Source organism: Platalea leucorodia (genome assembly GCF_965183815.1).
Source record: "Platalea leucorodia genome assembly, chromosome: 2".
NCBI lineage: Eukaryota > Metazoa > Chordata > Aves > Pelecaniformes > Threskiornithidae > Platalea > Platalea leucorodia.
The window spans coordinates 3,321,635-3,345,627 of NC_138824.1; the positions used below are offsets into that span (position 1 = coordinate 3,321,635).

Genomic DNA, 23,993 nt, shown 5'->3' on the forward strand with positions numbered 1-23,993 from the left:
CATTACACCGAGCATGCCAAAAAGCCAGGTCAGGGCAAGGTAAATACCTCAGATACACCTTGGAAATGCATGCTGCCCTGAATTGGCAGGATATTTAAGATGAGAATTTCCTCTGTCTCAAGAATTTGTTAAAAAAAAAAAAAAAATGGAATCAAAATTTATCTTCAGTGATTATTTGTCCCATTTTCAGACACTCCTCTGTCAGTCTCTGACCTGCTCTAGCAATAGTGTTCTCTTTAAAATTATAATGCTGGAGTCCACTTCAGTCGCATCCTTTCTCTGCACCCCTAGAAATAAGATGGGAGCCACTATAGTTTCCGTAAATGGTTTTCTCTTAAGTTAAAGGGGTACCTGCCATTGCAATCTGCTTTTCCTTTGCTCCTCCGCATCCTGCTGAACCATCACTATTCAGCACTACCTGATGGTTCCTAAGCGATGCACTGATGTGCCTAAAAAATGAGGCATTCCTCACCCAGAGGACAATTCCAACCGGCTAAATACGGAGCTTCTGATTGATTACAGACAACCTAAGCATCTCTGTGAAAGGCTGTGCGCACCAAGCCATCTTGGAGCCAGCTAATTAGCAATGCTGGTCCTAACTATGTCGCAGCTGAGCTCCAGAAGACACTTCTGTAGCTAAAGGAGGGTTTTACTGCATTTCCCTTCTTCAATTTGTCTCAGTACATCGGTCAAAAAGATCTCATTTACACAGTCAGAAAGTAGCCTTCAGCTCTTTTGGCCAATTGGGTATCAATTTTCCTTCTCCGATTACGCCCGTAAGCCTGGGCTCATCCAGCCTGACTTTACTGGTTTGGGGCTCACAGGCTCAGAGCTCACCACCACCTCGCACGGTGGTGTTTAGCAGAGGAACTCGCAGGCATTCCCAGGATAGGAAAGATTTTTTTATTTATTTGTTCTATTAAAATTGTAATTGAGATCTTCTTTAAAAAAGACAATTTTCCATATGACTTCTAATTAAAAAAAAAAAAAAGCCTCTTTTTTATAGCATTAACATAGATTTGGGCTATTTTCATATATTCAGAGGAACAGAGCAAGTTGTTAGCTAAAACACTTTTTACTGATCGAGGCAACAATTGCATTAACATGAAAGCATGCCGGAAAGCATATACAAATAGCAGTGGAAAGAAAAGATAATACTTTTTAAGAGTAATTTTTACTGCTCCAATGTAAACAAAAGCTCCTGAAAGCATTTCTTAAGATGTACATAGCCACTTTAATATCTAATCTTACTTAGTAAAGGCTGGTGGGTTTTTTCCAAATTTATTCTTATTGTTTAACTCTACTAAAACATAAAGAACTATTTGTCATAGTCTGCACAATCATTCAATTTTCTGTTGCTGGGGGTCTTTCCCACTGCAACTTGAAAGTACACCAAAGGACAACTGTAAATAAGTTATAAAATTGGCATGCATCAGGATAGCTGCAAAACTTAACTTTTCAACCATTTCAAGCTATTTCTACCTCTTGCAGTTAGACAGAACTTGACAATTAAAAGCACTGTATTTAGTGCTATCTCCAAATATTTTAAAAAAACCTGCAGCAGAACATACAGATCAGAAGTGCTATTACACAAAGGTTCCTGTCTTAAGACAATGCCATTCACTAGAATCGCAAAAACAACGGAGATAAAATTGCCAAAACTAAAAGGTACCTTACAAAAGAATACACATTCTCAAAGAGGCACAGCTTTACTAAGAAATTCAATACTATGTAAAAAGCAATTCACATTTTATTTTAAATTGCAATAAACTGTACAAAAATGTTTCATTCTTGCCAAAAATAACAGCAATATTTTCAATCTTACTTCTAGACAAACAACAAACTCTTATTTTAATCTTTCCTGGGTGAGTTTACAAATAAACAGACAATAAGATGCACGGGTTTGTGTCAGAGTCAGGGTGGAACGAAGAGATTTAAAGGTTTGTGGAATAAATTTTAAGATTTTAGTGTCTTTTAGGAATTTCAGTACTCCTGCCATGCCTGCTAAAAGCCTAAAGGAAAAAAAAAAAAGTTTTGTGTCTCACACAAAGGAATGTAAACAGTCATCGAGAGATTAAAGAGGTTGACTCTTCCAATGAAACCGTAAACGTACCTCTATACCACTAACATTCACCTTACCCGAGAACAGTCCACAGCACGGGGATCGTGCAATAGCTGCAGCCACTCTCCAAAACGCCAATTAAATATACATCAAAGACTTCTTTTTTTTTTTTTTTTTATAAAAAGTTTTCAAAAAGAATAAAATCCTAAGTAACAGAACTGAAATGGATTATACTCCTTTCAACATTTTGAGTTTTTTTTTTCTTATCCTAATTCATGAGCGAATATGTAACAGCCCCATCAGATCTACAATCACAATGTACTTTTTCCAAGATGCAATAAAGTAAACGAGCACCTAGTTAAGTCAATCAGATGCAGAAAGCATCTCTGCCAAGAGCACGGGCTTATTTTCAGGCTTGGTTTTGTTCGCGTAACACATTTAATGCAGACTAACAAAATGTAATTTGGGTCGCTGACCACAGCTCCTTCAGTTCGAGACCTAAAATGGAAATACAATTGCAGTGATTTTATAGATTTCACAGTTTTTTTTTTCTTAGCATTGAAACTTAATTAAGAAAAAGCTGTTTCAACAGATTGGTTAGAGCTTAAAAAATTAAGCCTCTTCTGTTACTTCAGAGTTGTTTGAGGGAATAAAGTCTTCTTGAAATTCCACTTTATATGGATAGAGTTTAATGTAGGTGTCCACCATTAAATCTAAGTCATGTTTTATATCAAAGTTTATGTTCAGCAAAGCTAGGTTGCTTGACCTTTGCTCTCTCAAGGTGTTTTTCACGTATGCCTTTAAACGCTTTCGTCCTATTTCATATTTTTCATTCTCCACCTTCATCACTGGAAGTATGCACAAGACTTTAAGCAACGCGTAAACATTAGGGAAAAACTTTATGTCAGGCAAGTGAAGCGCTTCATAAATAGTAGCTGGAAGTTCAATATCTTTTCCTCTGTGCTTCCACTTGATTCTCCAACAATGAAGCTCAGCAGAAAGCGTGTCTGGATTCGGCAAGTCATTTTTGTACATGTCAGCGTGATGCTCCTCAGATGTATTGAATTTGAGCTGCCCCATGACAGAGGGCACCAACGATAAACACTTAAGAGCTTTTAAATGTTGTTCTGAGAATATGTCTTTTAATTCTTGAATAATGTGCTCCACTGTGGGGACACTAAGGATTTCTTTGTAGTAATTTTCTGATGTTACCTGAGAGTCCAAGTTACCTTGTTGTGCCCTGCGAAATTTTCCTGGGAGTTTAATTTGTACATCCAGTTTCGCAGCCAAATTTGTTGCTTCCTCAAACCAAAATTCATGGTAAACTTCAATATTCTCCATCACTTCATTTAGAGAATGCAACACTGCTGTTAAGCTGCTAGCTGCAAAGAACACATCTGATGTTTGTCCTTGGAGGTTTTTTCCGAATGCTCTCGTAAAAGACAGAACGTTTTTCAGAATTACAATAGTGACAATGAAGTCAAAATCTGTTAATGCACTTGAAAGTACAAACGCTCGACCGGCAATAAAGTTGTTCCACCTGACGGATGAGTCACTGCTTACCGCATCCAAGCAGAGTACCAATGCCTGCATGAGGTCCACTAAAACCTCGAAAGTATCATGCCTGCCCGTCCACTGAGAACGGCAGATCTCCTTCAGCTCGTTACCCTTCTCCTCATTGTTCTGAAAAAGAACAGAAATTGTGTTGTCCAGTTCTACTAGTAATTGCGGAGACTGATTAAAAAGACAGCAAACTTCTTCGATTGTTCCTAATGCAATGGAAACACCAACTACAGGGACAGATTTTGCCAGCCAAACATTTAAGGCACAAGAGGAACACAGCGTATACACAGCTTGTGGATACTTTTCCAGGAGTCTTGTAGCCACAACTTTCATTTTCGAAGCAAACCCACTGGAGACGATGTAGGCTTGACCTCGGCAGTACTCCATGTTTAGACCCCACTTTTCAGTAATAGTCGTGTGGAACTTTACAGCTAAAATTTCAGGATCAGCCTCATAAGGTAAAAAGCCTATGAATTCTTCTCTTAGATTATGAGAATCATCAACAAATCTCACCAACACTGGCAAATGTTCCTCTCCCGCTATGTCTACTACTTCATCGGTGACAATAGAAAAGAAGTGTGAGTCTCTTACTTCCCTCAGCGTCTCTTCTCTAACACAGCTTTCACAGATCTCAAGCATTTGTTTCTGCTGAGTTTTCGAACAATACTCAAGATTGACTGCAGTCATCTCAAATCGTTTCCTCAGAACTTCATCTCCAGCATTTATTCTATATTCCAGTAGAGCCTGAAAGTTATCTGAAGTAAAAATACCTTCTGGAAGCTCATCAACACTATGGCCATCCAAAGGAATATTTTGTTTACCCATTAGGATCAAAATTTCAAACAAAGATTTAAGGTAATCTTTGTTTTCTCTTTCTTCCAGTGTTAAGGGGACAGCTTCTTCCTCTTGTTCCTCCCCTCCTTCCTCCGAGACAGTATTTTGTTGATTGCTTTCGTTCAATTCTTGAGTTGCCTGTTCCCGTTCAAAGGCTTCATCAACTACAAAAGGTAAAATACTGTAAGTGTCAAGGTAACATGAATAAAACCTAACAGTTGCTTTTCCCTACTGTCCCCATTACCTTTAAGTTACTGGAGTCCAGAAAAGAATGTTTCCAGTTTAAAAATGAATGAGTATTTCGGAAAGAGTTTAGACTGGCTGTTTGAATCAAGCAGCAACTCAATTATCCTCCTGATACATATAAACTTACAGTTGTGTGTCCTGCATTACCCTGTCAGCCTTAGTAAACAAAGTTTTTTTATGAATTCAATTATTTCACTTACTTTTTTGTTGCTTCAGTGTTCTTATTTCATCTTCACTCTTAAAAAACAAAAAACCAAAAAACCTTATATTGATGATAATGTCTAGCACATGACCTTAAAATATTAAAACACATCAAGATCAGATACAAATATTGTAGATGAGACCATTTTAAGAGTGTTAATATTTACCAAAAAGTGCTAGAAAGTCCAAGAGAAGGATGTTTCTTCAGGTAGTTTATTGCTGCCACAACACATAGCTACTAACTACATGAGAATAGTTTGCTGCTACTGCTAAGATTCCCATACTTATATTAGGAATTTGTTCAATATGTATTTTGTAATTATCAGTAAATAGATTCCACTAAAGAATTCTCTTTCAATCTGAACATGTGCTGCCAGCAGACAGAACCGTTTTTAACTCTATCTTAGTCAATAAACAGACTCAGTCCAACTCGTTTAGAAATTGTCTGTGATTTTCCAACATATAAGCAGAATTTCGGAGTTGACTTCCTCTTAATTGTCAGTATCCTTATAACCACAGAGACCTAGAGACACTTTTTCTATAAATGACACAAAAGAGGTATCGACAAAACACAATTCTACAAAAACCTGCTTGATCTTGGTTTTTTACATGGATCATCTTTTCAGAACAATAGGCTAAACCAAGCATGTCTGAATTGGTGCAGACTTCAGAAGTTAAACAGGTGAACTGAAGATCACAATCAAGACGTAGCAAGAATTCCAGGTTACTATGCATAACTCATATTCAGTTAGCGCTGTAATAACAAGAAAAAGGAAGCCATGCACTTTCTTTGGAAGACAGAATCAGCTCTGGATCAGTACATTTCATTTTCCAGATTATTTCATTCAAATTTCCTTAGTAGGTAAAATTTTTAGCAGCATAATATTTGGGCATTTCACTTATAATCAACAAAAAGATACCAGAATAGGCAGTACAGAAAATGCAAACATTCAAGTGCTTATATTATTGACATTTTTATACAAAAGTTTCACATGAACTTACTTGCCTTTATTGTTTCAATATTAAAAAAAAAAAAAAAAATAGTCTTACATTAAAAACTTACCAGCTCTTTTATCCTTTTCCTATGTCTGCTGTGGGGATTGTTCAAGTGACTCGTGAGATCAAATATAGTTGGCACAGCATTATCCCGTAAAACCGTTCTGTAAGGGCTCTGTAAGAAGAAGGACACCTAGATTAGGGATATCTTTGGGAAGATCTCACTGCGTGTGCACAAAAAGCCCCTGGAATTTCAGATGCCACGCCTCCCCTCCTTTTCTTTTTTCTACCTTTTTTTTTAAAAAAAAAAAGTAATTTTCACTTTCTGATGTTTCAAATTGAAGAGAAAGCTATGCTATGCAATTCACATCGTGAGGTATCAAGAGAACACTGAAAATGAGAAGAGAGATATTTAAAAAAAGCCCCCCACCCCACCCCAACCCAAACCACAAACACTTTATCCCCATTATCCTCACATCAAAGACCCCAGATGCAATAAATAATACTGTAATATTATGACCTTTTTTTTCTGGATAAAAAGACATCTATGCTTCAGAAAGGAAACCTTTTGTTACTATTGAGTTTTGGTTTTTATCACTTATTTCACAATTCTAGAAACAACCACACAACCATCTTCACAATAACAATATTCAACTGCTTCTTTATGTAGACTTATGAATTCCACAAAACACTAACGTGAAAGATCATATTGAAGGGAAATATATCTGCCAAATGAGCAGGACAAAGAAAAGACTTCTAGATGGTCATGTAAATGTTTCCAGCAGGTAAAGAAAAATATTTTAAGTAAAACTGTATATTTGGATATATTGTAAACGTATGTCGTCTAAACTGGGTCACTTCCAGTAAATACAGAATTTTAACTGATTATATTTATACCTGTCATTAGATTGAAATATATTTTAAACAAACTGAGTTTCATAAAGTTTCATTTCAGATTCAGAATTACTTCCAACATTCATTTGTTCGTTTGTTTCTGGGATGCTGGCTAATCGTGTGTAATACCACCAGGAGCTCAAAGTCTGGCCTGCGTATTTTAATTATCCTTCATAACTAAAGGACTGATTTTGCCTATGTATCAATGTAAAATTCAGCCTGGATATTAAAACATGACACAAAGCCCCAAATCCACCATGTCCTACTGTTACATAAGCTGTTAGAATCAGCGTTATCCTGTTAACAAGAACTGAAAGCTATTATTTCATTAACAGGAAACAGTGCCATGATTTTAGCTGGATAAAACATACCAGGAACCAAAAGCTTGACAGATGCAAAGAATGTTTAAATCTCTTGGCCACAACAGAGTGTAATTTAACTGAATCATAACCATGCATAACCACGTACACACTTCGTAACAGCACATTAATGATTTTAAATAATTAGAAGTATGCAAACTCACATACTTACACCCAATAAATTTATATAATGTTGTAACATCTAGTGACAATAAACAAAATGAGCATTGCTTTGCATGAGGAAAGAACTGCAATGAAGACCAGGGCTCCACAAACATATTAAACCGGCAGGAGCAGCCCTGCTTTTCCCCAACTGCTCATTTCCACTTCATCCTTTGTGCCAACATCTGCGAGGCTGTGCAGTACCCTGGACCATGACAATGATCTCCATTAAGACTAAGAGATTAATTTTCCCAAGGACCAGTTACGCAGGAGATCAAAGATTAAAATGCAACATTCCAATGAAAAACGTTAGTCGTATTTTGCAAGATGCAATAAACAAATGCTTGGTTTTACTTACACTTCTACATATCATAGAAGTCTCAAAATGTTTAGCGCACAATCTGTAATGCTTGTTGAGTTGATCTGGAGTTTTATCTTCTAAATCTGCCCTTCGACAGTTCTCTACCCATCTTTGACATCTGCACGTAAGCAAAAGAATTAGCTAGTTTTAAGACAAAACAATTCCAAACCGTACTCAAAGTCGGAGTCCAGTGAGCCCTGCCCTTTATGCAGGGCTAAGGAAAGTTCTGTGCACCTTCTGTTGCAACGTACCACGAAATCATGTTAAAAATTTGTTTTTTCTCCTTTTGCTCACCACTTACTACCACCCCAGCAAATTCAGGAATCTTTTCCCTTAATTTATGCAGTCTTGCCTTTGTCTCACACACACCAGATTGTAACGCAGTTGCTCATGAAACCTGACCATTTCATTCTTAAGAATTTAATCTTAAAAAGAAAAGTTAAATGAGACGGGCTTGTAGACGAAAGTCATAAAGCTTTTGAAGGCAGCGATTAAAATAGCTGTCTTCTCTGCCTACCTCCAAAATACAGCATTCTTCTTATTTATTGTGGCCATTGGGGAGTTTAGAGTAGATTTTTGAAAACTGAAATAATAAAAATAAAAAAAGCAATCATTCTACAGACAGTGCTCACATGCCTGAAGTTTTTGTTAGATGCATATTTTTACAATTTACTTCTGCTTTGGATTAGCTCTCCAAGATAGAACACAAAGCTAAAGAAACATTTCCCCTGCTAATTGGGCTCCTTTTAGGTATGCAAGATACTATTTCCTCTGGTGAGTAAATCACTTGCAGTAATTGATGCAAATGCATTAATCAGCTTGTACTTCCCCCAACGGGGTCCATGCAATCACTTTCTAGCTATGGATTTTTGAGCAACACCATGCATCAGTCTATACTTATTCTGCACAGCTACTCCAGTAAAACTCATCCACTATTTTATTTGTGCAGTAAAAATACATATGTAAATCAACAAGACTCCAACAGCTATTGATATCTCTGTATTTAAAAGTGTTCTATTTTTTTTTTAAAAAAAAAAGAGATTTCCTTCCTGTAAAAATAATCCTCTGAAGCTGCATTATTTTAATGCACTTGGTTACACCTCGTGGCATCACAGAGACACCAATTTACAACAGCACATAAGTAAACATTGAGTCAAAAACATGCAGTACAGATGACTAAAAACCTTCACATGAACACGACGGAGGATTTGTTCATTATCCTAACTGTACAGAGTGGTTACACAAGCTCCCATTCCTCCGAGGGCAAATCTTTCCCCAGACAAATTCAAGAACGCCAGAGACAACTACATTATATAGAATTACAGTAACATCACAATAATTCTACAGCAAAAAGGAGAAGGAACTTTCACTACAGTCTCAGCGACTTATTTTACTTCACACTCCATCACTTTGCTACATACTTTTCAACACAGACTCATATTTTAAAGTGTTGGGTTGGGTTTTTTTTTAATTGGTACATGTTGGCAATGTCCACAAAGTTCCAGGAACCTACACAGAGAAGTTACATGAAGAGCCTATTTCAGTAGGGCAAAGTGGGGGAGATCTTCCCACAAGCCAATCGTTGCTGAAATTCATGAAAGTGGAAAAAATGACTCGGTCCACTTAAAAACAAAAGGCTTTAAATCTTCTTTTTCATTCCTAAATAAAAAAGAAGAGGGGTCCCGACACAAGAAACAGCTAGAAGTTATAAGAAAGCAATTTTTTTTATTATTTTTGACTGCAAACGCAGAATTATTGCTCACAGGAGCGAGGAGGGAGAAAAATAATTAGTGATTATTCAACAATTTAGGAATGAAGGCTGTCTCGCCAGATGTTTTGGTGGGCCGCCCAAATGAGGAAATCCACAGCTCTGAGTGGATTCACCATCACCCCTACTTTAACTGAGCGCAATAAAGGGCGACTGCGAAGAGGAAAGGGGGGAATCCTGGATTCTGATCTCTGCTGGCTGGACCGTTTGTGCGTCTTAATTTTTCATTCATGCAAAATATCAAAATAACAGTAACAGCAAGTGCCATAAAACAGGGATCATTTCTAATATTGTTCTCATAGATCTACTCATAGTATCCTTAACAATGACTTAAAATAATAATAAGAAAAAAAAATACTGTTTCTTGCTCAGTTTTTTGGCACCACAGATCTCGTTCTCTTGCCTGGACAGTGCAATCACACCAATAAGAAAACAGGAGAGCGTTCTTCATTTAACCAAACGGTATAAACACGGTCTTTTCATATGGGGGATCTTTAGCATACAGATTATATTGAAACCGGCTCTCGTACTTTCTGAGTGGGTGCTGATTACTAGATAACTCATTAAAGGTGATCGCATCAGGCTGATGAGCCTCCCTATAGCCAGTGGGGAGGGTTTCAGTCCAGAGGGGTATCCAGAGGAAGAGCCTGACCCTAGTGGTCTCACCTGCCTCCCTCAGTGACCCAGGGAAGCCGAGGAAGACTGCCAGAGAGCAAAGTCAGAGCTGGGTTTTTGAACATGAGGATAACTCCTCTGAATCGCCTCCAGGCAACCACACGGGCACTAACCGGTGGCAGCGATGGTGCATCTAGAACTGGCAGACAGTTGTCAAGGAAAGACAAAAATCAGCCTGAATCCCTTCACCTCTGATGCTGCTGCCAACCAGAGAACAAGTTAAGTAGATACTCGTAATAGCTAGGGACCAGATCAAGAGTAATGAGTGATGGCAAAAGACGCCATGAGCTCTTCAGAGGGGACTTACTTGGAAAATGAGTCTCACAAAGATTAAATTAACCACCCAATATTCCTCTCCCTTCCCAAATTCTTCTACAGTTACATAAAAGTGGCTGTGGCCGCTGCCTTTTGTGCCGAAGGCAACGCTGTCTGAGCACACGATTCGCAAGAAGCCCTTGGCACGCAGAGCCCCAGCTTGCGGCTCCTGATCAGACACGGGCGCCAAGCTCCTCACCCCATCGGAGCAGCGGATCAGTAATCGGAGCTCTAGACATCTAGGAAACTCTACTGGCAAAGGCTGGAGCGCTGACATTTTCTCAGGTAGCTACAGGACCAGACGGAGATGGTGGAGGTTATGTGACTGGACTCAAACACGTGAGCTCCATCTGAGTCTGAACTCAGCCCTTCAGTCTTGCTATGAGTTTGGCTCCAAACCGAATGCTCTCCGAGGAACGAGGAATGGAAGAACAAAGAGAAAGGAGGTCAGAGCCCTGAAATCACCCAGCAAAGCTCTGCATGGTATTATCCAAGCAGCAATTAAAAAGATTTTAGAGTAAAACTATGTATCAAATTTTCTCCGTTTTTTTTAGTGTTCATCTAACGCACACCGTATACTGTTGCACAAGCGCTTTAGTTGCAAAATATCTGGCACAAATTAAGCGCCATTTCAATGCGATGTGTTACACCACTGCTTAGGTATCGCTCATTAGCTTTTAAGAAGGTTTTCCTCACTTACAAACCTTATATTTTCAGAGATCTGCTGACATCTCATGGAAGCTCAAATGGCATTTTATTTAGGTGCGGATAGAGTGTAACCCGTTTCTGTTGCCTCAATATCGGTCAGCTGCAGGAGAACAGCATCTCTTTGCTTAAGAAGTACTTTGTTCTAAATACTCACGCCTCACCTTACTCAAACCACCGTAACGAACAGAGTCAGAATGAGGGTTAAACAGACAGATCTCACTGTGGGGATCACTGCCTGTACTGTATAAAACTATAAAATATGCGTCCTTATTGGGGTAACAGAGGCTATTTACACTAATGTTTGATATGAAAAGACTACGTACAATCCATTAAATGCATCGGGTTCTTTTTCAAAGCCTAATCTGTGCACCCCTTCTCGTTTTCTCAGGTAGTGACAATAAATGAAGCTAGCTTTAACTAACGGGTTAGCTCTCACAGACTTGCTAACACTCAAAAGATCAGACTTGGAATGCCTAACTGGAACTGCTTAGCACTGAATTGGGAAAACGTAAAGGCAATTATTCAGTTATTGTGGAAAAAATGAAAGCAGTAAGGTAGTACAGAGAATTTACCTGGGACTACGTATTTCTCATCAACAATTTTTAAAAATAAATTTTAATTTTTAAAAAGACGTATTCTAATACCGTGATACTCAACTTCCTCACTGTAAGCTGCCAAGTGCAAACACCGCATTCTTGGCATAAAGTACTTTGCTCGCCAGACCAGCCTGACCTAGAACGGTAAGAGGTTTCTATGACAGCAAGCAGTACAAGCGACACATTGTCATTTACAACCGCAGAAGACTGCCAGAGTTCAAACAGGAGAATAAACCACTAACATCCTCCCGTTTACAAAGCCAAAAGGCTGCATGGATTTACCAGTCTTCAAATGCTGTTGTTAAAACAGAATATATGATCGACTTCCGACATTTTAACATCGGTTTAACTCAGAAAGGTGTAGGATATTGGGGGGGAGACTTGTAGAGAACTTACGAGTGTCATCTTCGTCGCTCCATGTTTTTAAGAGCACGACAAAGAAGCTAGAAACAGTTTAGGTCTAGCTTATCCTTCCTTTGGACAGTGGAAAGGTCTAAATGATCCTTCAGGATCAATTTTAACTCTACTTTCTACTATTCTGTTACAGGAACATTAATCGTATTAGCCTGAACTACTTCAAAGGGATTATGAAGTAGCTATGCACTCAGAAAGCATGCTTACTCACACACTGTAGAAATGTAAGCCAGCACATGCTTCCCAAAACCACGTCTGCGATCTGCTTTAATGCTTGCAAAAGAAACATCCATAAATCTAGATTGTTCCAACTCATAGTAGCTGACACGCATTGTTTTTTTTCCAAAGGTTTTTATTTCTAAACTTCCACAAATGGTGGTTAAAAGTAGTACTAGTCTAATTCCGAAATACAGTTAAAAAAAAAAATAAATCTTTAAAATTAGTGCATTGTTTAATTAACTGCATATTTTTTGATATATCTCTGTATTGCTACCATGGAAAACATTCATTCAAAATGTCTTTCAATAGAAAAAGTATAAACTGAAGGGGGTATTTTCTTCATACAACTGTCACGTATTGACCAATTTTGCACAACTTGACATGACCCAGATTTTACAGCATGGACTCCTTACAAATTAAGACTGAAGTTCAGACAGCACCAAATCTCTTCAGTTCCACACATTTGACTGTGTAAGAACCCGTGGCTCTCACAGGACGGAGCATGGAAAGAGACAACGCTAGGAGTGAATCGCACAAATGAAAGGTTAAGAGTAGGCAATCAACTATTTTGATTTCAGTTTTCATTGAACGTGTAAACATATGCAATATGGATCGTACTAAAAACCTTGCGGTGTGTGGGCATCAGGAGGAGGTCTGGTTATCCCAGCTTTAACGCAAGGCGTTGCATTCACCCAGGAGAGCTTGACGACATGCAAAAACACAGCTTTAAGCAGCAGCTACTACCTATATGAGCTTTTTGTATCTTCTTCTGAAATCACTTACAGGGGATTGTTTTCTTAGAAAAAACTATGTACCCACAATTCCCATGGGTTTTGATTTTTTCCAAAAATCAGGTCAAGCAGCGTCAAGGAAGGAAGCAAGCGACTTACATGTGTAAATCGTCAATAATTTCAGCCTTAACTACCTACTGTTAGGAGAGAGATAACTGGTATTGCTCTAGCACCTATGCACCTTTCAAAATTGTGAGGAGCAAGTTAAGTCAAATGATTTTAAGACCATTATCTAGATTTAAAGGTGAGCTTCTACATGGGGGTTTCTACATCTAAGTGCATGGTTTGTTTTTCATAGTATTGTCCACAGCCTGTCACTCACACAGTTCTTGCTCTACCAGCGCGCCATTCCTGCTCTTCACCCATTGGGAACTTGAATATCCCATTACTTCTGCTGTTGCTCATGATGCTTCACCACCAACCATCATCCTTGCAACCCTGTGACAGCTGCCTGTCACACCAGTGTCCTATTTGTCACGCACACACCTCGTCGTCCAGCGCCACATCACCTCAGTGCACACAGTACGACTGACAGACTTCCCCCACCTGAACCAGTGCTGGCCCTGTGTGAGCTCCCCAGGATGCATGGGTTCCCCTGCCTCATCCCATTGCTCCTGCACCCCTCCAGCTGCCCCACACCTCTAACAGCCTTACATCCCATCGCTGCCCCCCACCCCGAATAGATATGCACCCCCTTACGCCCTCCCACACCCCTCACAGCCGGGCAGCCCTCGCTCCCTCAAGCCCCCTCACAGCCAGGCACTCACTCACACCATTCCACACTCCTCGCAGCCAGGCAGCCCCTTGGCCCCCCACTCCCCTCATGGCCAGGCAGCCCCCCACTCTCTCAGCCCCCCACTCCCCTCATGGCCAGGCAGCCCCCCACTCTCTCAGCCCCCCACTCCCCTCATGGCCAGACAGCCCTTCAGTCCCCCACTCCCCTCACAGCCAGGCAGCCCCTCACTCCCCTCATGGCCAGGCAGCCCCCCACTCTCTCAGCCCCCCACTCCCCTCATGGCCAGGCAGCCCCTCACTCCCCTCATGGCCAGGCAGGCCCTCGGCCCCCCACTCCCCTCACGGCCAGGCAGCCCCTCAGCTCCCTCAGCCCCCCACTCCCCTCACAGCCAGGCAGCCCCTCGGCCCCCCAATCCCCTCATGGCCAGGCAGCCCACCACTCCCTCAGCCCCCCACTCCCCTCACGGCCAGGCAGCCCTCCACTCCCTCAGCCCCCCACTCCCCTCACGGCCAGGCAGCCCTCCACTCCCTCAGCCCCCCACTCCCCTCACAGCCAGGCAGCCCCCCACTCCCTCAGCCCCCCACTCTCCTCACGGCCAGGCAGCCCCTCAGCCCCCCACTCCCCTCATGGCCAGGCAGCCCCTCGGCCCCCCACTCCCCTCATGGCCAGGCAGCCCCTCGGCCCCCCACTCCCCTCATGGCCAGGCAGCCCCTCGGCCCCCCACTCCCCTCATGGCCAGGCAGCCCCTCGGCCCCCCACTCCTCTCACGGCCAGGCAGCCCCTCGGCCCCCCACTCGCCGCCCCCCGGAGCGGCACCGCCACCCATCACCCTCACTCCCACGCACCCCCCGGGGAGGGAAGAGGCGGCCGCACCCGCGCATGCGCAGCGCCTCTCCCGCCTCCCCGCCGCAGGCCGCGGGGTCCCGCGGAGCCCCGCCCTCCCGGCGCCACAGCCGGGGCGGCCTCCGCCAGGAGAGCCGGCAGCTCCGGGCGGCCGCCGGCCCCTCACACCCCCGTCCCTCCCCGTCCCGTAGCGCGGCGGCTCCCCCCCCCGCCCCGCCCCGCCTAGGTGAGGAGGCGCGGAGAGGGGTTGCGCGGGAAGGGGGAGGGAAGGAGGGAGGCGCCTCCCCGCCGCGGTGTCTCCTCAGGCGGAGCGGAGCGCTGCGGGCCGGCGGGGCCTGAGGGGAGAGGCGAGCGCGGCCCGCCCCCCCAGCCCGCCCCTCCGCGGCGCGGGCTGCCTTCCTGAGGCGGCGCCGGTAGTGCGCGGTGGGGGTCTCACCTGACCGGGTCCCGGGGGAAGCGGAAGAAGGCCAGGTCGGACTGGGTGCTCTTGCGGGTGCAGTTGGGAGCCGCACAGAAGTTCGGCATGGTCCCCCGGCTTGGCGCCGCTGCCCCTTTAAATCCGCGGGCCGGAGGGAGGAGGAGGGGGGGTGTGTGTATGTGGGGTGGAGGAGGAGGAGGACGGGGGGGAGGGAGGGAGGGAGGAAGGCGGGGGGTGGGGGGGGGAAGCGGCTCCACACTGCTGTGAGCGGCCGGGAGGATTCACCGCCGCCCTCCGCCGGGACAAGAGCCGCCTCCTTCCCACAGTGCACCGCGCCCAGGCGGCCGGCGGGGCCCGGGAGGAGCGGTGCGCATGCGTCCCCGGGGGCGGGGCGCCGCCCCGAGCGCGCGCGGCGTGACGCCGCGCCTGCGCGCAGCGGAGCGGCCGGCGGCGACGCCGCGCATGCGCAGAGGCGCGGGGGGGGCGGGCAGGGGCGGCCCGCAGCGACAGTAACGGCTGCGTGCGTGTGCTCCGTTGAGTATATTTACCTTAAAAACGAACCTAGGGCGTAGAATGAGGTGGTAACCTTTACATCTTGTCTGTTTTCTTCTGTTCTGCTTTTTAGGAAGGTGTCACTCCACAGCCCGGATGGATAATGAGAGAAACCACCAGGGTTTTAAGCAATAAAGTGATCAAACAGGGATTATACCTAGTGTGGTGGCTTTGCCAGGCCTGTTACGGGTAAAAATGAAAGAAAGCTTAGAAAAAAGAAACAGCAAACTGGAGACTGGGGAGAAGAAAAAGACTCGTTCACCAAATGCGGCCTGCTGGTAGTTTGAGGGAGTAGACGCAGCAGCTGTGAAAGGTATAAATGCCGATGGCACATGATGATTGTTTCAGGTGTAATAGTGCTATGGTGTAAGAATTCAGCTTTGATACATCTTTTATATATCTTTAAATCACATAAAGAGCATCCTGACATGGTGCTTAGGGACATGGTTTAGAGGTGGACCAGGCAGTTAGGTTAACGGTTGGACTCGATGATCTCAGAGGTCCTTTCCAACCTTAATGATTCTATGATTCTATGATTTGTTGGGCTTTAGGAAGCATAATCCAAATATGTGAAATAGCCAAAGTATATGTGTTTTCAAAAAAGTGCATAATGGAAAAACAACAAAAAAAATTATTCATTTGATTCCTGCTGGCTGGCTTAAAACCTTCTAAACTTTTTTATTTAGTATGAGTAGGACAAAAGCTGTCTTTTCCACGAGGAAGCCTTGTCATCAAGTGCCCTTCAGACTTGGAGTCTCAGAACATATTTCATTGGAGTGATTTCAGTAACATCAATTTATTTGGTGTTAATTCTTTGCCAGAATTCTAACTCGGGCATGTAGCCGAGTTCATTCCTTTTAAGTTGTTTTGAGTAGTCATTTAAGCCAATGCTAAAGATAAGTTTAGCTGCACCTGGCTGCTTTCACTTTACTGGGCAGTCGCCAATGTTCATATACAGTGAACTGTATAAGGAAGTTAATCAGATAAGTAACCTTTTTTTTAAATACACTCATTTTCCGTTAGGTTAGATTTAATTCAGGTAACGGCCACCTGATTGCATAAATGTTCATGCTGATGAAAGGGAACACAAAAAAGAGAGCAGGATCATTTTCAATTGCAGTAATAGTTTAGGAGCACGATTGCATAATGTTAGTGTGAATTTTAAAATACTTAAAACCTGTTTCAGTAGGAGAAAATACTTCTTCACCCTTAAATAATAAGAAAATTGTGAGTATCTTCTGCCCAAGATTGAAGGGCCTTTTGTCGTCCGAATTGATTCACCAAACAAAAGCGCGTGCGTGCTGAAACTCCTTAGGGTTCTGAACAAGCAAAACCAGAACATTATGATGTCAGTATTAAAAAGATATTAACCATGGCACATATCTCTGAACTGCTGCTTCTGACTGAAGCTTCTGTTGATATTGCGTCATTTGAATCACTGTACAAGCATGTTAGGGCTGTTATCTTCTCAATGTGTATATATTTGCATATGAGCTTTCCTAATGAAATGGATGCAATGACTTGTGCATAAAGTTAACTTACTGAAGTCTGCTGGATAATGTTTTTTATGCGGAGACTCATTTTTAAGTGATTCCTATGTAATGGAAAGAAAATGAACTACATTATTTTCAAAACCCAACAATATTACAAGAAGCCCATTATTTTTAAAGAAAATTAGTTTACATTACTACTTAGTTGGAAATTCCAAAAATTAGCCTCTGTCATCGAGTACAGAAATCATCAAACCCTGTTTTTTCCTGCAGAGTAGCCTTTGAAGTGTATCCACATAATTTGTATGCTGATGATTTTGTGTCTTTAATAATCCTCCAGATTATTCAAGTATTGCTCACGATATATTTCCAAGTGTCTCTGTTGTCTGTTGACACTGAATAGGGATTATAGACCGTATTAGTAGTGTTGTACATATAATCTGTATTCTCTGGATAAATTATTCTTAAAGGAATTTTGTGTGTTCGCATGGATTTTTTTAATTGCTTTATTTCTCCACTGTGCCTTTAAGGTCAGCTGTATCTTAAATCCAGGATTCTATATCACGTAACAGTGGTTGTAAAATAACCTCTTTAATGTACTTCTGGAAATGAACAGCATGTCTCTTTCCCAGGGTGAAAGTCAGTATGCCTTTATTTTCTGATTGTACTGTTTAGGTACGATTGTGTACTCCTGCAGGTTTCCTGCTATGAAAAGTTTATTAGCAAGAGAATATTTGAAGTCTGAAATGCTTTCATGACTCTTACTGCTATTATATTCTCTTGCAAGTCATGCAGCCCCATTGTTGTTGGGATAACCTGTCTGTAAGAAGTAAATGGACATCAGGTTGATCCCGTAGAGGTATTTTTGTAGATCTGTATCCATGCTCCCTTTGAGACCTGCTGAAATTCTCAATGACAGGATGAAAAACAAGTTGCTTACGGCCAGGGTTTGCCTACAGTTCTGGAGAACAGAAGACAGAGGTGAGGAATAGCTGTGTCTTGCACACTGTATGAGCGAGGACCTCTGAGACTATGTGAGTGCACGTGGAGTATGCGATACTAGTGACCAATATGCAACTTAACTCCGACCCTAAGTTGGGGTAATGCAGCATCCTGGCTCCTCCTTCAGGGTTATTTTTTTGCAGATGAAAGTTAGCGATGCCTGAGATGATATTCAAGGGTTATCAGACCAAATTCCCATTGCATTTTCCCTGTTTCACTGGGATCTTTTTGGTTTTGTTTTTGTTTTTTAATGATTCTGATTCAAAGAATGCTGGTTTTCATAAGTTTTGTATCAGGTCTTCAATATGAGGAAATCCAGAGGGCTGTTGGCTTTGCAACCCTGTACTTACATGCGAGGGTGTTGCTTGTGTCCGGATGATGTAGTTTTGCACACAGGCACAGCTTTCCAAATGACCCGTACTAAGTGATTTATTCATAGTGGTCTGTATTCTGGCCTACAGCTGCTTCCCTCCCTGTGTAGGAAAGCAGCCTTCTAAATTCCAAACAACTGCTTCGAGTCCAGTCCTTGCTTCCGCCTGAGCTCCTGCAGCTTCTGAAGCATCCAGCCAGCCCAAGCAGATGATTACAGCCTACCCTGCTGCTCTGTGGGCAGCACATGCTAACAGAAAGACAAAGACATTTATATCACCATGAAGGAGTTAAAGTGAAGGAATCTGAGTCATTTTTTATTTGCCCTATTTGCTTGCCCCGACCCAGGGGTGACAGGTTATCTTTATTTGTCTGCACGAGCCTTGCTAACCACTGGCGTTAAGACCAACATCTTAAAAAGTACATGAATTTTTCCCGAAGTTTCAGTGAAGGCTGCGCCGTGACGGAGATGTTACTGATGGTGGTTTGCAAACTCAGCACCAACTTGCTTTCCTTTTCTGTTGCTATTTTCACCCTGCAACAATACTGGATGTTTAAGTAAACTTTCGTTTACAAGGTGTTCCAGGATCAATAGAATGTCTTGAATTCAGGGCACAGAAAATGAATAGGATCCTTCAAAACGAGTTGGGCATAAAGAGTTTATAAATGATCGTATTGCTAGGAAAACCAAGGTCAGTGGTTGTCCAGATAAGCAAATGCCTAGTTTCATTGGCCGTTAGGTTGTTACGATCATTAACTGTTTATCCTGTTGTCTGCGGAGCTGCCTTTGTTGTCTGGTCTCCGGAGTGATGGAATCCTTTACAGTTGATACGTTCACTTGCTTCCCCAGCATTTATATAGCCCATCTAGCCTTGTAAAAATCTTTAGGCCAAATCAGGAGCAAATCATTCATTGATGAGTTGTCGTGAACATCCAAGCAATACACACTCTGTCGATGGGTTGGAAGTGCAACTGGAGGGAAAACGTGCAAGCTCCCCTAAAATACAACACAAATCGGGTCCTAGTGTGGCTGGATTCTGCTAAGTGCTAATCTGGGACGTGTTCTTCGAATTGTAGAAGTATGCTAGAGTTACCGATGGTTTGTAATACGCGTATGTGACCATAGATAAGGATGCAACTTGCACAGCGTAGCGATAACTTTAATACTTTGCCTTATTCCCACGCTTTCTATTCTGAGAAGTGCCTTTGCTTCTTTCCCAGCAAGTTTATACGTTCTTCACCAATACAGCGCGCTACAAAGAGGATGGAGGTTTGCATCTGCCTCCCTAGATTGCAGAGGGTACTGGCTTTAATTCGCTCTTTGGTATGCCGCAGAATGACACAATGAAGGTTTTTCTTCGTTATCTGAGGTTATATAATCAAGTTTTTGCCTCCGTGTAGCGAAGTGTTTAAATAGGTGCTCAGCTCGGTGCACGGTGGCGTTTTGATGGATTTAAGCCTTGCTGAATTTAGGTACTTTCAACATTGAAGCTCTTACGATTTGTAAAATAAATACATATTTTGAATATAATATGTATTACTTACGGGGGGGGAGGAATCTCTACTAACTGGCAACACAAAGCTATCTTCAGTGAAAGCAGTTGAAATATCTTTGCGGAATTAAATACAAATAGTCCTGGGTGACAATCTCTGTATCTGACAAGGCTGTATATAAAAGGCTCCTCTGGCAAGCTGCCAGCGCCTAAATGTTGCTGAGGCTTCTGCTCTTATCTTCACCAGGAGAAAAAATGCGACGGGGAAAGCGTTTGAGGAGGAAGAGAGAGTTTAGGAGTGGTCTGAGCGCAATAGAATTAAATTAAAATAGAGATGCTTGTGTCAGGAAAGCGTATCGAGTCACTGAATAACCTCTTAGGAGAAATGGAAACTCCGTTGGTTAGGCCATTTAACTTGAAAATAAAAAAAGGCCAAGACATAATTTAACTTCTGTTAGAATCCAGGCTATTTCTCTCTTATGCAAGACATGGAAGATACTTTAAACCATCTTTAAATTCCCTAAAAATTTAAATTACCTACAGTGTTGCATTCATCTTAGTATAAAAGCGTAGTGGGTTTCTTACTTCTTTTCTTAATTGCTGGCAGGCTGATATAAATAATATTTTTTTCCTTGATTTTCCAATTTTACTTTTGAAAATACCAACCTAAGACTCTTGGAAGCTGAAAATTCACCGTTTGTGGCAGAAAAGAGGCAGCTGCAGTAGCTGTGCATGATTCTCGTTTAGTACCAAGCTGATGTGCCTCTCTTCTACCCTGGAAAGGCTGCTCTGAAGAAAAAGGATTATTTCAGAGTCTGTATCAATCAGGTTGTAGCGATGCGAGTGGAGATGCAGTTAATAATCCAGCGAGAACCGCAGCGAGGCTGCTGTGCTCGTTTCCTACGAGCCCCCGAAGAGCTGAGAAGCGCAGCTTTGTCCTGCTGACCTGGGCTGCATACAAATCACCTTCTCCGCGTGAAAAAATCCCCGCTCCTCCCTTGGGCCAGCTCACCGCCGATGCTTCTAAGCTCCAGCTCATTGTCTTCCCTCTTCCATTGTCTTAGGGGATAGAAGGAAGTGTGGTGAGACATAGATTATTCTGTAAGTGCCCAGAAAGTTTAATTAATTAGACCAGTGCCTGTAATTGATGAGAATCGTATTATTTAAGCTGATGGGGGATTTGAGGATGTCAGGTCGCAGAGAACATAATACAAAGTAGGAGTGCTTGATGGTCACTGTATTTCTTTCCCTTACTGGAAGGAGGAATAAATTTGGCTTAAATGCATATAATTGAGGAAATTTTTAAAAAGAATACCCAGCAGTATGCTGTTATAAATAATAATGCGTGGCTTTTGTATATCACCGTCTGTCATTAGTTTTTAAAATGCTTTATAAACGTGGGAAACGGAGGCAGGAGAGAGGTGATACAACTCATCTGGGGTTGCTCAGTAGGTCACCATCAGATGAAGAATCCTGCAGATCCTGATGAGTCCCAGTTTCATCTCTGCTGGCTGTAACAGGAAAGCTAAGGGTGAGCCGTTCTTAACACATTTAGAGCTATGGCACCAGCCTAATATCACCAAGCTACAAAAATTCAGTGATTTACTGCTTGAAGCTGGTTTAATGATGTGAGTTCTTTGCTTGCCTCAACTGCAAAATAAAATGGATTATTACAAATTACTTTTACCTTGTGGTTTTTTACACTTTTGAGCATTGCCTCCTTAGGAAACAACAAAAAGTTGCTGCTATCGGCAAGTTTCTCTCTTGTTTTGCTTTCTGAACAGTCAGAGTGCTCTGTAATTTTGGGCTTCCTTAACTGATGACTCAGAGCCCGAGGATGTAGGTAATGAGAACTAAGAAAGTGATTAATGTCTGGAAGGCAACTAAGGCTAGAAAAAAATGCTGGCATTTTCACATTTGGCGTTTTCTTCCTTCACCCACAATGAATTTGTTTATTTTATATGAATTTACTGAGAAAATTTCACCTGTGGGACACTTACTCGTTTTTCTGTATTAATGAAGTAAGCCTAAACCATATTGTCTTTATTTTCATTTTTTTTAGTATATAACTGGAACGCTCTTGACAGTTTGTTCATCAGACAGAAAGAAATGCTGTCAAGCCTCAGCCTCGTTCGGGTGACCTCCCTGGATGAGGCTAGAAGATCCAGGCTGGCTGCGTGCCGTCATTCTGAGTGCAGATAACCTTAATTTAATCCGCTGGAAAGATCCGTGCTGCTCCTGGGACCGGTTAGGGCTTCGTGACTCCAGAAGACCCTCCTGACCAAAGCCTGCTGGGCTCGGCGGTAGCTCTGGTGCATCCGCTGGGACTCATCTCCGCGTCTCTGCAGGGACAACCTTGGTGGATCCATCCCGGTTGATCAACCACTGCAGAGCTCTGGCCTTGCTTCAGGTTACTTAGGCTTTTCAAGACTCATTATTTATGTGGTTTGGGGTTTTTCTTCTTTCTCCGTGGTATCTCAGCCCTCCCATTTTTATGGGTAATAGAGAATTGATCGTAGGTTAATCTGAAGTAAATGGCAACGGTGCTGCCAGAACTACAAGCGGACTTCGGACTTTCTGGACCTCTCTCGCATGTTTCCAAGTCTGGGTCTTCATCCTTAATAAAAATAAGAAGTATTCTGGGAAATCATGTTAGGACATCTGCAGAAACGCAGCAATCGCAGCTTCAGACACTTCATACATAACCGGCTCATTTTTTTATATCTCCTGTCTGCTGAAGGAAATGAAGCGTATGCCATTTTCTTGAGTACATACATATGCATGTGCGTGAGTGTCAGTGTGCGTCTGTCCACCTCGCCCATAATAACTTTTGATCCCGTTGGCTAGTTTCATCCACATTTGAAAAAAAAAAAAACCTAAAGATCTAAAAAAAATAACAAATTGATCTAATTTTTAATGACTATAGCTGCTGAGCAGGGCTGAGAAAATGTGTTTGTGCTCTCTCCGAGCTGCAAGGTTAGCGGAGATTTCACTGGAGAGCGTGTATGAGAGCACACAAACTCAAAACATTAGCTAAAATCTGCTCCTTACTAGACAAATTTTCTTAAAAAAAAGAGGGTTTAGTAGTTTCTTGCTCACGGAATGATTTATTCTACAAATATAAGGGTCAGCTGTTAAACACCTCAGATGTGATAAAACTGATCCTCTGCTGGAGCATCGCAGCTACAGCTGACGAATAAACCTCAAAAAGGTTATTTTATTCCGGGAAGCGGCGAGGCTGTCCTGCCTGTTCCTATTGACCAGAGTAATCCACCTAAAAGACACATTTCCAGACCGGTTTGCAGTGGTGTCTCTGACCTGCAAAGGAAAACTTCAACTTCTGGCACTACCCTGGTCTGCATCTTCCTCAGTTTTGTGCAAAGCTGAGGACGTTTATTTTTATTAGGTTATATGACGCAGAGATGATGCTACTTGCCTTCAGCTGGTTCTTGTTTAGGAAGGCATTAAAAAAGAAGGAAAATTGTTCTAACTTTCCTTTACTGTTCCGCTTAATTGTTTTCAAGTACTTGAGATTTACACCGCTGTGAAGAGCGATGGGAAATTGCAAGTGAGAAAATGTTCATCAGTGATCGCAGGGAAGAAACATTTTTATCTGTAGTTAGGTGGAAATAACAGCACTTGGAGATCTGGAAATAGGTGTTGCCATTCAGCACACGCCATCCATCCGCCTTGTCTTCACCTTAGCAAATGTCCAGCTGTTTCTGACATTTTGAAAGCAAACTATAAAATGAGATTTTCTGGGAGAGAGCAGAACAAGGAGGAGCTCTGCCCTCCTCTTCATCAAACTGTCCAGCCCCAGGGCGCCCGTTTGCTTTGCAAAATCTGAAAGCGTGCGAGGTGAAGCGTGGAAAACAAGAGCCTGCAGCAAAAATGAAGCCCTGTGAGATGGAGACCTGATAGCAGAA

General features: G+C 42.4%; 1 protein-coding gene and 1 long non-coding RNA gene across 5 annotated transcripts; one reads left to right on the forward strand and one right to left on the reverse strand.

Moving 5' to 3' along the window:
* Positions 1 to 1,057: 1,057 nt before the first annotated feature.
* Positions 1,058 to 15,342, reverse strand: THAP12 (THAP domain containing 12). Of its 4 annotated transcripts, XM_082304084.1 has the most exons (8): positions 15,180 to 15,278; positions 12,787 to 12,891; positions 10,636 to 10,843; positions 8,196 to 8,261; positions 7,676 to 7,796; positions 5,970 to 6,077; positions 4,906 to 4,942; positions 1,058 to 4,623 (listed from the first exon to the last, which is right to left on the reverse strand). In XM_082304084.1, exons 3-8 carry the CDS (start codon positions 10,638 to 10,640, stop codon positions 2,675 to 2,677), a joined length of 2,286 nt encoding a protein of 761 aa, XP_082160210.1. In that variant the 5' UTR covers positions 10,641 to 10,843; positions 12,787 to 12,891; positions 15,180 to 15,278; the 3' UTR covers positions 1,058 to 2,674. The 4 variants fall into 4 exon arrangements, with proteins under 4 accessions (XP_082160210.1, XP_082160209.1, XP_082160211.1 ...); XM_082304083.1 differs by having other exon boundaries at positions 10,636 to 12,891; XM_082304085.1 differs by lacking the exon at positions 8,196 to 8,261 and having other exon boundaries at positions 10,636 to 12,891.
* LOC309586727 lies at positions 14,993 to 22,655 on the forward strand. The gene is made up of 3 exons (XR_014227422.1): positions 14,993 to 15,214; positions 15,787 to 16,026; positions 22,130 to 22,655. It is a non-coding gene; the product is annotated as an uncharacterized lncRNA (long non-coding RNA).
* The last annotated feature ends 1,338 nt before the right edge of the window (positions 22,656 to 23,993 follow it).

Coding starts and splice junctions, on each gene's coding strand:
- THAP12 (XM_082304082.1), bottom strand. CDS start 15,268: ATGCCGAACTTCTGTGCGGCTCCCAACTGCACCCGCAAGAGCACCCAG. Junction 7,797..15,179: donor TTCCCCCGGGACCCGGTCAG/GTGAGACCCCCA, acceptor GCTTACGTGCAG/ATGTCAAAGATGGGTAGAGA. Junction 4,624..4,905: donor AACACTGAAGCAACAAAAAA/GTAAGTGAAATA, acceptor TACCTTTTGTAG/TTGATGAAGCCTTTGAACGG.